The sequence below is a fragment of the Paroedura picta genome, chromosome 1, assembly GCF_049243985.1.
Source record: "Paroedura picta isolate Pp20150507F chromosome 1, Ppicta_v3.0, whole genome shotgun sequence".
NCBI lineage: Eukaryota > Metazoa > Chordata > Lepidosauria > Squamata > Gekkonidae > Paroedura > Paroedura picta.
In genome coordinates, this window is record NC_135369.1 from 53,579,714 (window position 1) to 53,594,553 (window position 14,840).

At 42.0% G+C, this 14,840-nt stretch overlaps 1 protein-coding gene across 1 annotated transcript; it reads right to left on the reverse strand.

The window, feature by feature from the left end:
- Positions 1–4,835: 4,835 nt before the first annotated feature.
- Positions 4,836–14,548, reverse strand: SLC30A1 (solute carrier family 30 member 1). The gene is made up of 2 exons (XM_077338583.1): positions 13,737–14,548; positions 4,836–9,473 (listed from the first exon to the last, which is right to left on the reverse strand). The coding sequence occupies exons 1-2, from the start codon at positions 14,329–14,331 to the stop codon at positions 8,557–8,559; spliced, it is 1,512 nt and encodes a 503-aa protein (XP_077194698.1). The 5' UTR covers positions 14,332–14,548; the 3' UTR covers positions 4,836–8,556.
- Between the last annotated feature and the right edge of the window lie 292 nt (positions 14,549–14,840).

A 14,840-nucleotide genomic window follows, 5' to 3' on the forward strand; every position in this document is an offset into this window, starting at 1 on the left:
TCCTTGAATTTGCTCCCAACTTTTTATTTTCCCCTCTTTATCAACCACATTTTGAATATGCAGGGACTCAATACTCTTGCTTCTTACTGTCCTTTCAAAGATAACTTTCAGTGGGAAAGCTTTCAGATTAATCCTTTCTCTTCATTTTTTCAAAAGGCTATTTCTCTCTATATGGTATCTTCCTAAGTCTGTTTTCTTTATTTTACTGGCCATAATAAGTTATGCAGACTTTGGTCACAGCCCATTTCCTCAAATTCCAAACTTCTTTTAAGTGGATCTTTAATCCAGTTTATTATCCAGGTTAGAGTTGCTGCATGGTAATATAACTTAATGTTAGGAAGACCTAACCCTCCATTGTGCAATATCTTAAATGCAACCTGTGGTCTCTTATTCTTCCAAACAAACTTGTTAATGTGACTTTGTCAGTTGACTAAAGTCCTTTCTTTCAGTTCTATTGGTAACTTTTCAAATACTTAAAGAGAACAATCATGTCCCCTCTTGAAGTCCTCTTCTCCAGGCTGAACATAGCACCATAGAGTTGGAAGGTCCATACAGACCATCTAGTTGAACCCCATGCTCAATACTGGATCAGCCTAAAGCATCCAGCATCAGTATCTGTCAGTAAGGCTGCCAGTGAGCTCACCACCTCCTTAGGCAGTCAATTCCACTATGAAACAATCCTATTAATAGTGCAACCACACAAATCTGGCTCAAGTTCTTATCTGTGGTTTTGGCTGCAGAGGCACTTGGTTGGCAACTCAATTATCTACTGTACTCTTTTCTTTAAATAAGCAATGATCACCCTCTCCCCCTCCCCTTTTGTCCATGTTATATATTAGAGCAAATAACTTGAGGAGGGATTTGTTCAAGACCTTGGGATGTAAGCATTTCATTGGACTTACTATATGAATTATGAAGATATCAAGGTTGCATTATAGTGGAATTACTGCAGCTCAATAGCAACAATTCTGATTTTAGTTGGTTAAAAAAAATTAAACTTACCTTTCCAGGCACATTCATTAGAGCTACAACTCTTTTCTGTTGACGCAAATGTAACATCTAACCTAATGAAGAGCTCTGGGGAACTCAAAAGCTTGCCACTGCTTTGTGTGTTGCCAAATAGCTAATGTTTCAAATGCAGGCTGGGCTGCAAAGAACCCATATTCAGACCACCTGTGATTGACTTTGGGCCTTGCACAGGAGATGCCACTGATAAATCCCAGTTTCCATGTCACACTGTCACATCAAGCACGATACAAAAAGAAAAACACAGTTTTAGGTCACCCCAGGAATTCCAGATTCACAGAATTCACAGATTCTGTCAGATGGCGATCCAGCCTCTGTTTTAAAAATTTCCAATGATGGAGAACCCACCACCTCCCGAGGAAGCCTGTTCCACTGAGAAACCACTGACTGTCAGGAACTTCTTCCGGATGTTGAGATGGAATTTCTTTTGAATTAATTGTATCCCATTGGTTCTGGTCTATCCCTCTGGGGCAAGGGAGAACAATTCTGCTCCATCCTCCATATGGCACCCATTTAAATACTTGAAGATGGTTATCAAATCCCCTCTCAGTTGTTTCCTCTCTAGGCTAAACAGCCCAAGCTCCCCCAACCTTTCTTCATATGTCTTGGTCTCCAAACCCATCTTTGTTGCCCTCCTCTGGACACACTCCAGTTTGTCTACATCCCTCTTCAACTGGGGCGCCCAAAACTGAATACAGTACTCCAAGTGAGGCCGAATCAGAGCAGAGTAAAAATTACATGCAGAATTATTATTATTGTCCCAAGGTGATGCTTCTTGGCTTTCTAAGGTCAGTAAAGAAGGAATGTATTCATCTTATAACTAGTTTCCCAGTTGGAAACAAGGTAATCTACATTTTACAACTGTTTGGGACACAATGTTAACGTAATGGTTAGGAGCCAATCTAAAGAATAATTCCTAAAATGAAATCTATGGAATACCTTTTTTAGGACATAAAATATTGCACAAGCTTGAACTCTTTTTATCAAGCTGGACACTGCAAAGGGGAGGGTTGTTTCCAACCCTGATCTCAAAGCCTTTACACCTTCCCCCTGTGTAATATCCAGCTATTTGAAGGGAGTTCTAGAGAACGAAGCTTGCACACTATTCTACGCTATTTTAGAATTTGATTATTAAAGAACAACTTACCTTGTACACATTTGCAATGCAAAAACCGATTCAGATAAGCGATTTTGGAAAGCAGCAGTTCCCCTTTGTTAGAATATCCTCCTTATGAGAATGTTATGCTATCTTTGTTTTGACTTCCAGTTAGGTCCATTAATTTGTAACTATCTGTGTTCCTGAGTCTTCAGTGATGTCTTATCTATTAAGATAGTTACAGTGGGCCCTTTCTGCACATTTGGTAACATTTGTGTCACATTATGCAGTCTTTTGCCCCCGGCTAGTAAGTGCCCTTTCACAAGTGCCAGCACTTGCAGTCTTTGATTCTGTGGAACGAAAAGCTGTTATTCAGGAGCCATCCCAAAGTGCCCTCAAGCACACAGCACTAACTGAGCAGTCCTTTCAATCCTAGTCCCGACAGAGGACTAATTTCTGACATTGTTCAGCTGTTCTGCATGACAAAAAGATCATGGGATCCTTTCTCTAAGAGCAGTTCTACTTTCAAGTATAGCCTACAGAAGTTCTAAGTAGTAGGAAAGCGTATTGCAGAATCCACAGCAGTAGCCCAGTTAGCCTACTGGGGAGAAAAGATCAGGCTTCTGGAATGTTAAAGGTTTCATATGGCATGAGCTGCACCATTCCACTGACCAATTGTTTTTTTAAAGTAGGCAGGGCCAGATGGAACTTTTGCCCCACAGGGCTTCTGAATGGCCACTGAACCGCTGGTGGGCTGTGTGGATTTTTTTTTTATGTTGCTTTGGGAGCTGCTGCCACCACAACATAAATCACTGGGTGACTGAAGGTATGTTTTGTGCATGCAAGAAAATATTTTAAAACTTTATGCTCATTTTAAAAAGCATCCTGCTAAACAGCTTCTGCCTGAAATTTTGAAGAGTTGCTGTTTGAATGATGTATAACTTCACTCCGTGACATTTTGTGCTTGACTCCACCTCCGATGGCAGCATATCCTGGCTGTTCCCACCACCCTGCGTCAGATTTAAGATTATTGTAGGTTCAAGAAGGTTGAGGACTCATGAAATATATAATGTATCTTCAGATAGGACCAAAAGACATTCATACACAGGAGAGGTAAGTCAAGGGCAATAAAATGCAACGTCAGATTCTACCTATGGCATTTTGTTGCTTTGTGAACCCACTGTTTTCAATCTCCAGCTACATATATCTGCCAACTGTAAACCTATTTCATGCATGCAATGAAATATACTACAAAAAGTCTATAAAAGCATATACCACAAAAAATCTTCAAGGTGTCCCAAGGCTTTTTGTTCTTGCCACAAAACCTCTTATCATTCTAATTCAGCATATATTCAAAGCTGCCACAGTTAACATCAATGTACGCATCTACATTTAGGAAGAAGTGCACAATACGGACTGCCTGAGCAGCTGCTTAGCTGCAAGTGCTTAATTCTGTACAAAGGCTGGCAGCATAAAGAATGAACTGAAGCATGTTACTTCACATCAAGGCAGGATCAAGTCGAGTCCTTTGTTGACCATCTATATGCAGATGAACGTGTGGCACAAGGTCATGCTACAGCAATTTATCAGACCCTACTTTCTACTGCTAATTTGTAACCTTAAAGGAAACATGAGAGTAAGAAATAAGGACCATCCTACCATCTTGGGCAATATAGTTACATTCTCAGCAATGTGACCATGACACACCACTGCCATAAAACATAAGTCTAAACAAGATGTCAGCCACTCTTACAATGATAATATACAGGCAAGGAGGAACAAGATGCTCTGGGCTTCACTGATCTTGATTCTTCTCTCTTCTAGCCCACTGTCAATTTTTGGTTCTCTGGGATGACTCGTTTTGTGAGCAACAGGGTGACAGAACCCTGTTTTTCCCTCTAATCTACCACGGCAGTAACTTTATTCTTGCTCAGTAAAACTAAGCTGAAATATCTTTTCACTCATATATTCTTTGAGCAACTTATTTTTACCAAGTTGCAACAGAAGAGCCATAATTAGTTCTGCAGCCAGGTGTAAGGTATTGCTTTTCCTTTCAGTTGTGTAAGTTGTAAGAAAACTTTACTTGCAACATTAGACCAAGGCTTGATCCCATATTATTTGCACAGGTTTTCACTTTAGTAGTTATCCTTCCCAGATCACTGGTCCATCTAACTGGATATATTTAAGCAAGTGAATCTAGGAGCATGTAAAGCAGCTGCTCTTCCACTGAGCCTCAACCCCTAAAATAACTGAACACTGAATCCAGCTGCACTGAATCCAACTATTATCTGAGAACTCCCAGTTATCCCTACATTGTTTTGTCCACCGACTGTACTTATTCCAGCTTTCAGTTATCTGAAAGCCTGAGGGCTCTAGATCTATTTGACAAAATCATTAAGGGAGGAAAAAAAGGTGTTCCAACATTCATATTTTATATAGCCATATTTATTTCATCCTCAGACTTGAGTTTATGCAAAGAAACCCAGCAGCATCACTAGTATAACAGAATCCCATTGTCACCGATAAGATGCCAGACATGCCAGTTATGTCTTCCCCAAAGTTGTTTCAAACAGAACCCATATAATGCAAGAGGGCAATCCTCTCTAGCTATCACAAGGCATACGGGTTTGGAGACTACAGTTCAAGAACGCTTAAATACACATACAGCAAGAGGTAAATAAATTCAGGCTCACAAATTTATAACACATGGAAGTGTTCTTCACACAGGCAGTTTAATGACACAAACCAAAGATCACACAGAGGAATGATACAAACCAAAGACCACACAGAGGGAGCTCTTGTTATAAAGTAAGGCTATATTTGGCTTACAAAAAAAGAAGAAAAAACCTCACAAATGGTTCTTATCTCGGGCACACAAAGCACTAGTACCTTCCAGTCCACCAAGAGGTGAAGCAATGGTGTGAATAAGAACCAAAAATAGAACATTGCTTGTAATATTCAATTACTGTTCTGTAAACATAAAAGCCAGAGTCCCAGAAGGCTACACTGATGCTGTTATGAAATTAAAGCAATATATTTAAATATTGTAGTTAATACCTTAAATATTAATACTTTGTTCACAGAAACTTAAACACCACAGGGGAACAGGGAGGAGCTGCAGTATGAAGGTAGTTCCCTCCCCCATATGAGAAGTCAAAGTGCATTCTATTCAGAAACAGATTCCCATTAACCCAGAGAAGTCCATGCCTATGTTGTCACCTGATGGCTTGATCTTAACAGCTGAATCAGAACTTCATTTGCATACAGTAAGAGCTTAGGGAGGGAGAACAAAAAAACCCACCCCAGACCTTATAGCATAAAAAAGGAAAATTCTTGAGCATCACTTACTTTCAGAGCTGTAGAAAACATTCAGCAAAACATAGATGCCACTTTTAAACACTCCATTTTGCAAAGATCTCATCCATAAGCCAGTTTGCAAGCACTTAGTAATGCAAATAGTAGCCAGTCCTTGATGCTACTTCATAAGTAACCAGTGGATACAAACATGTGCTCTACAGTCTGTTTTCACAGTGAAATGTAGTTTTAAGGAGATTACATAATTTGGCTATGCATTCACTGCAACACATCTTAGATAGCCACACCGCCATTTTCACTGTGAACATCCAGCAGAATGAATGTGCATAGCCACTTTGCACATTACACCAACTCACTACAAATACACATGTAGAGCATACAGTGTCCAGTATCCCAGAATTTAGGAGAAAGCATGAATTTACGTAGCCACTTGCAAGATGGGGTTTCAATATTATCACATGTAATCAAATACAATATACCCTTCCCCTATTTGGAAAGGTTTAAAGAGTTCATTCTTGTTCCAAAAACCACAAAATTAACTGTTTCCAAAATCTTACTTTCAAAAGCAGAAATGAAATGTAAATACTGTTGCATAATTTGTTGTAAAAAAAAAATCAGAATTGCACCTGGCACACCTTTAGTTGCTTTCCTCCCTTAATATACAAAAGTCCAAGTTTGTGCTTTGAAAAGAGGTGCAGCAAGGTGTTTTGTTTTAAAGAGCTTGTTAAGGAGCTATTACCAAATAATATACCATTTAGTCGGAAACAAGCATTAGGCCCATGACTGCAAAGGCAGAGCTAAAACACAAGTGTCGATCTAGAATTCATACAATATCCTAAGAATGTGGGAGGCATGACCCCTCAAAAAAGGGAGGGGGAAAGCAAGCCAATTCTTGTAGCATAGAAGAGACCCAAATGTTTAGCTGTGAGAACTAACTAGAGTTTACATTACAGTGGCTTTTTCTGCCAGCCAATATTTGCAGTGAGACAGCTATGCCAGTGTTGTCACCATATCAATACAAGAAAATCTCCAAAACTATTTTGCAGCATGCACCCAAGTTGCATGAGAAATAGACAAAATAATTATTGCACACGTGAAGCTATGAGTGAGACACAAACTGAGATTAGTAACTGACAGGTGACATCTACAACCAAAAGAACACAGAAGACATTGCTAAATGTGCCTGATTGTTTTTACAAGTACTGTTTTGCAACACTTTGTAGCACATCAATTGTGGCATAAATCCCCACACACACACCATGATAAGGCTTGATATGAACACTGCTGAGTAGCGGGGGATGCAGACCACCACTGCTAATTAAAGAAGTGCAAATTAGTGAGATTCTTTATAACTGAGTGAATAAAATTTCATTTTCACCATCAAGTCATTCATCACCTATATGCTGCAAAATTTAGAAAATATTGTAACTCCCCAAATGCCTTCATTGAACTTGCAGTATCTGGTACTATAGTGATTATTCACTTAGCTGAATGGTGGTTCTGGTAGAGCAGTTCTGTCAATTCTACAACACCTCTCAGTAAAGAATCTCCCAATGCTTTAAAAATAATATTACCACCATCTCTATGAGGGAGGAATGATCCCTATTTTTAATAGAACATTTTAAATATGAGGTGAGGGAACGGGCCAACTGCATGATACAAGAATGCTTTGGATGGCATCCTTGCACTCAACACCCAATACAGCCCTATAAATTCAATGGGACTTAAATGGTATTAACTTTAAGAGGTTAGTGGATTGCACTCAAGTTGTTTGCTCAAATTCACATCAGCCAATGACTGGCAAAAGCCAATTCTCGCCGTTTCCAAACAGCTTGCATCATTGGGTCTTGGAAGACCTGGTAGAAGGGTATTAAAACTGAACTAAGCTACAGTTCTTTTCAGCACAGGGCTTCACTACACAAAAGATGTTGTAAGAAAATCAACAGCACACTGCAACTGCTGCTTCAGAGCACTCTGTGTTTTGTTACAAACATTTCAAAGATTTATTAACTTTAATTTAGACAAAGAGGGACAATATATTAGCATTTAAATTTGCACTGCTTAGTTCTACTACACTTCATTTCATTTTGAGGCTTTAAAAAGTTTTTTTTTTAACCCAGGAAACTAGATGTGATCCAGTTTACAACAGACCCCTTCTATTTCAGCAAGCCACAGATGATACTACTAAAACAGAGACCAGCTCTGGATCTCTACTCCCAGAATGACTCCACATTTAGAAAACTATTAAATTCTAAAACCTACACAAATTTAATGAAGCTTTATTGTTTTTAAATAAAACACAATATGAGAAAAAAGGAGGGTGAGGAGAATGGACAAGCTCCTAAAAGGATATATTCAAATTCAGTTTGAATAGTTAACGTGCTCCAGGTTTATTGAAAATAAACCTGACAGATTTTTTTTTCCAACTAATTTTCAGTGGAGCCAGTTTTGTCACCTTACTGGCTTAGTACTGAAAGGGGAATTTTGCCAAGAAGCACCGAATATACCTTAAGACACTACAACTGACACTGTGCAATAGGCCTCCTTATGAGAAGTTCACTTTCTTATTTACTGAAGAAAAGGTCTAAGATTCCCGAAGTGTTCTTTTTTTTAATACAAAAAAGTTAGTTTCGCCTTTGGTTTCTTCTCAAGGTTTGCAAAATATACACAAAAATTATGGATTGGACCTGTTCTACTAATGGCAGAACTTTCACCTAGATCACCTTCCATTGGGGAGAATAGTACCTCCATTAATACAACAGACCCACAGGTCCAATCCAATAAGCAGCCCAACATGAATTCCGCTTTTGAGGACTGATGTATGCACACACATTTTAATGTTGACTCAACATTAACGCATCTTGGCTGAAACAAAATTGGTTCTCCAGAGTCATTGCAGCATTGGCGAATTTTTGTGCTAGTCATCTAGAAGTGAACATAAACACACTATGTGAGGACGGCACAATGTTCTTCCAAACAGGCAGCCTAGACGTAAGCATTGTGACAAGAACAGGGACTTCAGCAATTACATTACTTTGCATCGCGTCTTTTCAGAAAGTTTCACTTCTCACAATCAACCTGTGGTTGAATCCAGATTACAATCCACACAATTTTGTAAATTACAAAGATGATTCAAATTGTTTGTTAGGGTCAGAATCCTCCTCTAACTTTACAGAAGGTATACACTCAGATTTAGTCCTCCGGGTTTTGTGGTGTGGAGAGTCAATGACTATTTCAGAGCAAGAAATACTAATAGCAGGAGATTTTTCTGTCTTCTTTTGAGCAGGTTTTTCTGAAGCCCCACAACATTGCTTCAGAGCACACTGGGTTCTGCAGGGAAGTTCACATTTGCCTACACCCACTTCAGAGCCGACAATGGCAAATTCAGGCTGAACAGTTGTCGCATGTATCCCTTCATCATGAAAGATCTCTTTAATTTGCTTTGCTACTTTCATGTACGATTCTGGATCCTGACATTTGATATGAGCAGTGCCAATGATCCTGCTTCCAGCCAGTTGCCAAACATGTAATTCATGCACAGCTTCAACTCCATCAAGTTTGCGGAGCTTCTCATTTAAAGAGCGAATATCAATTTGCTTTGGAACAGTTTGCAAAAGGATAAGGGCTGATTCTTTAAGCAATGGATATGTTGTATAAAGCAGAATGCAAACCATTATCAGACACAATGCGGGATCCAAATATAGAACCCAGCAGGGCCCAGCTTCATGAATGCTCACTAAATCAGTTACATTTATATTCATTCTGCCTGAACCCTGAGTATTGTTTTCTGAGCAATGGTCATGAATACATGGGTTGAAACAAGGCTCATCCTTGGGACATGGACTCCAGTAAGCGTAAAATACTAAGGCATTCACCACAACTATAACAGATCCCAAGGCATCTCCAAGAACATGCAGAAATACTCCGCGCATGTTGAGCTGGGCACTGTCGTCTACTTCAACATCCATATCTAAAGAGCGATGACTAATACTCCCGTTTGGGTGAAGTTCCACTTGACTGTCTTTTGCCATATCACCTGCAATGTAAAGAGCAAAAACAGTGTTACGATCCTCCAGTTTTCTTGCAGCTTTTGTATGTTAGCCTTTCAATTGGCCAGCACACTGACAGCAGTATTTGAACAAAACTAGCATTTGAGATAGGGCAGTTAGGGACAGCAGTGCTCTTCACATAACTAGGGAAACAGAAGTATATGAACTATATCTGCAACATAGTGTAATTATCTCTTTTAACACCTCTGTCTCCCAAAGGGAAAGTCTTGAGAAGTAGCAATATTTAGTATCTACAACAGCAACACTTTGCATTTAACACCAGCAATCTACAAACCTTTAACTCCTACCAACTTGCAAACTGGGATGCACTTGTAACCTCCTCCACTACCTTAATTCTGGAAAACTAAATGTGAAAAAGGCCGCTGCTGATAGTGTCTCTTAAATTAGGTTTAGCACACAACCCACTTAGTGATTCCTGATATGATACGTACTGCTTGAACATTCTTTGAATTCTTGACAACAGACCTGTGCACTAGATCATTATGAACTCTGTATGGAAGCTGGGTAGGCTAAAAGAATGACCTCCCAAAAGTCATCTAGTGAGATTGTAACAGTGGAAATTTTGAACTTGGAACTTCCTGGTTCACAGATTGCCTTAATCATTATGCTATACCTGCTCTCAATAGTGTGCATTCTTTACAGGATTTTAATGAATTTACTATTGCAATTATAGTTATAGAGGTAGGACGTATATCCTGCCTGTGTGATTTTAAAGTAGGAAAACATATGGGACACTTTCCATGGGTTTAAAAACTTATAATAGACAGCTTTACTGTGCACCTGTATGGACTGTAGCAAAAACAAATGTGCACTTATCTCAGTGAAACGCAGTGAAATGCAATTACCAGTCTGAGTTTCAGTTACCTGTACTAATTTCAGTTGGTTGGTATTCCATCACTGCATTTTACTAAACATGGGCATCACACACTCCTTTAGAAATGAAGTACGCTACCAGTTTTGATCTAGAAGTATGACTCTACAAGGTATTGAGGATTTTCAGACCCAGGAAGCTAACTTTGAGATGAACAATTTTCTTACACTGAAATACTGACCCAGAAAAGCGTTTCCACTTCTATACCAAGACAGGCTTCCAAAAACTACAAGGTTTGTGGCTATTTTAGTGCAGGTATCAAGAATGAGGGATATGCTACTTGCCCAGCAGTTTTACCAATATAACCGGTAGAACTTGAAACCATCATGACTCCTACACTTGTTTCACCAAGTTAAACTCCACCTATGTAATGAATTTAACAAGTCTCATGGTAGCATCCTCAAAGTCCATAGCCCTTCAATAAAAGCTAAAAGCTACGCTTATGTGGTTGTTTTTAAAGAGCTTTTGCTTTTTGCTTTAAAAATGCAGCAGGTCAAGGATTTTGGTAGCTACATATTTGGGCAATTAATGCATACCATCTTTGAATACAAACCTTGCTCTTGAGAGTCAATACAGGAGCCACCCCCCACCTCCACCCTACTCACAGACAAACACTAAGAAATTAATGGGTAGGGTCTGGGGGTTTGTTGCTGACCTAACAATTATCAGTACCAACTACTGCCAGGCTAACCCTGTGCCACCCTTGTACTCTGCAGAATGGAAGATAAAGCAATGAAGGTTAACTAAGGAAATCAACAAAACCAGAGTCCAGTGACACCTTTAAGACCAACAAAGATTTATTCAAGGCGTGATCTTTCGAGTGCAAGCACTCTTCCTATCATAGACTGAGGAAGAGTGCTTGCACTCGAAAGCTCACGCCTTGAATAAATCTATGTTGGTCTTCAAAGTGCCACTGGACTCTTTTTGTTGTTGTTGTTGTTGTTGTGCTGCTTCAAACCAATACCACTACCCACTTGAATCTAAGGAAATCAAGCATTTTCAAAGATAATCTTTGGGGACGCTTTTTGATTTTAAAAAATCATCTACTGAAACATTTAGAGATGGGTTTTTAGTATGTGTGGCATAAGTGAATTTTTATAACACATAGCTTGTGTTTAAAATACTCTTAAAATTATCTCTTAAAATCTGCTTTTGGTTGGGCTATGACTGGTCAGGCCTGTACAAACTACTTGGGAATTCTTTGAGGAAACAGAAGTGCAACTTGGTGAAAACCTGTAGTCAAGGTCCAGATTCCTTTAGTGCTATGGGGAAATATAGTCCCCTAGGCTGCTGGCAGCTACTGATTATTTTATTACAAAGATTAGCGACTGGAAGCCCAAGGCCTAAACATGGTCCTTGACAAGCACCCGTTTGCTAGCCAGTTGCCAACACAGAGATCAAACAATGTGAGAAGGAACTAGAGGCTTACTCGCACTGGAACTTGGTGTCAGTTTGCAGGAGAAAAATTAATTCACTACCTGGCATCCCTTCTATATAGCTCTGCCATGCAGATGACACAACTAGAATTCTATTTGTTGCCACAATAGGTCCATCTCAACCTGAATTTTATTCTAACTCTGACATCTATTAAAAGTATAAAATACAAGTCTACCAGCACAAATTTAAGTACAGAACATTGCCACAGATGCCCACAGATTTCTATAGCAGACAACCATTTGTAGTAGTGGCCAGAAATCTAGATGGTTGCACAACTAACTTTGTCCTTTATAAAACGTCACAAGCACCTGCTGATAAGCGCTCTAATAACAATGTAGTCTGGCAAGGATGCAGAAGCATAATGAAGCAATGGAGGCAAGCTGATCATCAACAATCTCAACATTTATAATATCCAGCTATAATTTCAATACAATGCCAGAGGCCCCCGTGTTACCTAAGCATGGTGATGGGACAAATGATTTCCCAGTAATTCAAAGTATATTGAATTGAATGAATGGAGGGAAATGACAGCAATGTACATGTTCAAATAGACAGAAGGAAGCCAAAGTTGCACTGTATCTCAGATCTACTCTGTGACAGTTTGTCACCCATGGCTTCTACTATAACTTGGTTCCACTTGAAGTCATCCTAACAAATGCTTCAACCAAATAAAACCAATGCCATGCAAAGGCTTTGAGTGTAGAGAGCAGGAATGTCTTTCGAGTACATTATGCTCAAAAAGCAAGGGTGGCTGCAAAGTAGCTATTAGTTGTTTTATTTGAGCTATATATGGAAGTGTTCACAAGGACTGAAGTTACTTATGCTAACAACCTAACTCCTGCAGCAGTGATTTTCAAACTCAGGCCACCTTTTCTACAGGTCCTGTCACTAAGCTCCCATACAGATTCTGCTGTGTGATCTAGGCCAGGGCACACAGAAAGTTCACATTGGCCAAGCCTACTGGGTGTGTCAGTTGCCTCACTTGAACTGGAAATGTGACCTACAGCACATCCAACAATACTTTAGCTGTGTGTGACAAGGGGGAGGGGGAAAAGATAAGGCAGCAGCGGGCAAGGTTCTTTTTGTTGCTGTTTTTTTAGGGAAGGGTGCCTACTAATACTGATCTTGTCACCAAAGAACCCCAGTATACTTCTGAAGAACACCAGAGCTTCCTGAACACTATTGCAGCCTTTTCTTTGCAACCTGGGGGGAGGGGGTCTGCAAATCCTTGGGGAATATACAATATATACAATACAGGCACTACATAATGAAAAATACCATACTAATGGATGGAATGGCAATTCCCCAGACAGCTGGCCAGTTTTTGAAGAACATGCTAGAACACATAAAGAAGACAGTGACATTCAGTCACCATAAAGATGAGTTGTGAGGACAGAAATTAATGGGTCCTACAGAAATTCCAGATCAAAGATTCCAGCACCAAAGAATTCTCAAGCGTCACCAGCACAACATATGAAGAATTTGAAATATAACAGTCCCTCATTACTTTTGTTCATAAGGGTGAGTTTGGACTGTGGTTCAAATTCCCATCTCTCCCTGAAGTTCTCTAAGTAACTCTAGGCTCTCACAGCCTAATCTCTGATAAGAGTGCTTTGAGGCTGAAGGGGCAAGGGGAATCCACATCCACTTCACTGAGGCCCTTAGAAAAGGGGGTGGCAGAAGGACATTAGTGTACGATATAATCAGATACAGCTTCCAACATCTAGGATGAGTTTATCCCTGGACAGCATGAAATGAGGGTTACCAGAACCATTCCCTCAACAGCCAAGGCCACAAGGAATGCCCCCCCTCCCACCACCCCCAGCTCTCATGCGGCTCCGGGAAGGGGTACTCCAAGAGATCTCGGTTAGGGAAAGCTCCCCCTGGGCTGCACGGGGGCCCCCTCCTCGGGAACTCTCACCTAGTTTCTCCAGGCTGAGCCCATTGGGGCTGCTGCAGTTCCCCACCAGCGTGTTGGTCTCCTCCTTGAGGTCTCCGGCCCCGGTCTCCACCTTGCCCCGGCGGCTCCCTCCTCCTCCTCCGTGCGAGTGTCCGTGGCCAGCGCCGTGCTGGTGGAAGAGGCAGAGCCCCAGGAGGTTGACCAGCAGCCCCGCGGCGCCGACCCCGATGACCACCAAGGGCTGCTGGATCTCGTGGGGCTCGGTGAAGCGCTCGATGGCCTCCAGGAGGATGGTGAAGCAGAGCGCGGTGAGGAAGACGGCGTTGACCAGCGCGCCCATCACCTCGGCCCGCACCCAGCCGAACGTGTTCTTCTTGGTGGCGCGGGTGCGCTGGGCGAAGCGCACGGCCACCAGGGCCACCACCAGCGCCATCACGTCCGACAGCATGTGGAAGGAGTCGGAGAGCATGGCCAGCGAGGCCGTCAGCCGGCTCACCACCACCTCCACCACGAAGAACAGGAAGGTCAGCGCCAGCATGCACAGCAGGCGCACCCGCCGGCACCCGTGGCGACGGCGGCCCGCAGCCGGCGGCTCCCCCGGCGCCTCCACGCCCATCGTGGCGAGGGGCGCTCTGCACCGGCCGCGAAGGGAGCACGAGCGGGAGGCGGCGGCGAGGACAGGCAAGATCCGCAAGGGCGCCGGCGGCTTCCGCTTCTTGCAGACCGTCCTGCCGCTCTCGCGCTGGAAGCGAACGCCAGGCGACTACACCGCCGCTCTTTGCAGACGGTTTGAAACTAAACTTTGCACCCGAACCCGCTCGCGCTCCTTTCCACACGGAACCCCTGAGCCAACCACCCACTCGCACACGGCCCGCCCACCGTAGCGCTGCTCATTGGCTGCGGCCCCGGCAACCGGGCGGTTATCGCTCACACCTCCCCGCGCGATTGGTCCCCGAGGACCCTCACGACAAGGCATTGGCCACGCCCACAGATGCCTTCCTTATTGGCCGGGCTTCCTCCGGCTTCTGGGAGGTGTGGTCTAAGAGGCGTGGTGGAGATTGCGGTTGGAGAAAGGCGCGTCACGAGGTGACGGGTCCCGCCTCCCTCCTAAAGCCCCGCCTTCGG

Excerpts from the sequence above, each read along its gene's own strand:
- SLC30A1 (XM_077338583.1), bottom strand. The coding sequence starts at position 14,331 with ATGGGCGTGGAGGCGCCGGGGGAGCCGCCGGCTGCGGGCCGCCGTCGC. Across the intron at positions 9,474-13,736 it reads GCTCAGCCTGGAGAAACTAG|GTGATATGGCAAAAGACAGT; the intron begins GTGAGAGTTCCC and ends TTTACATTGCAG.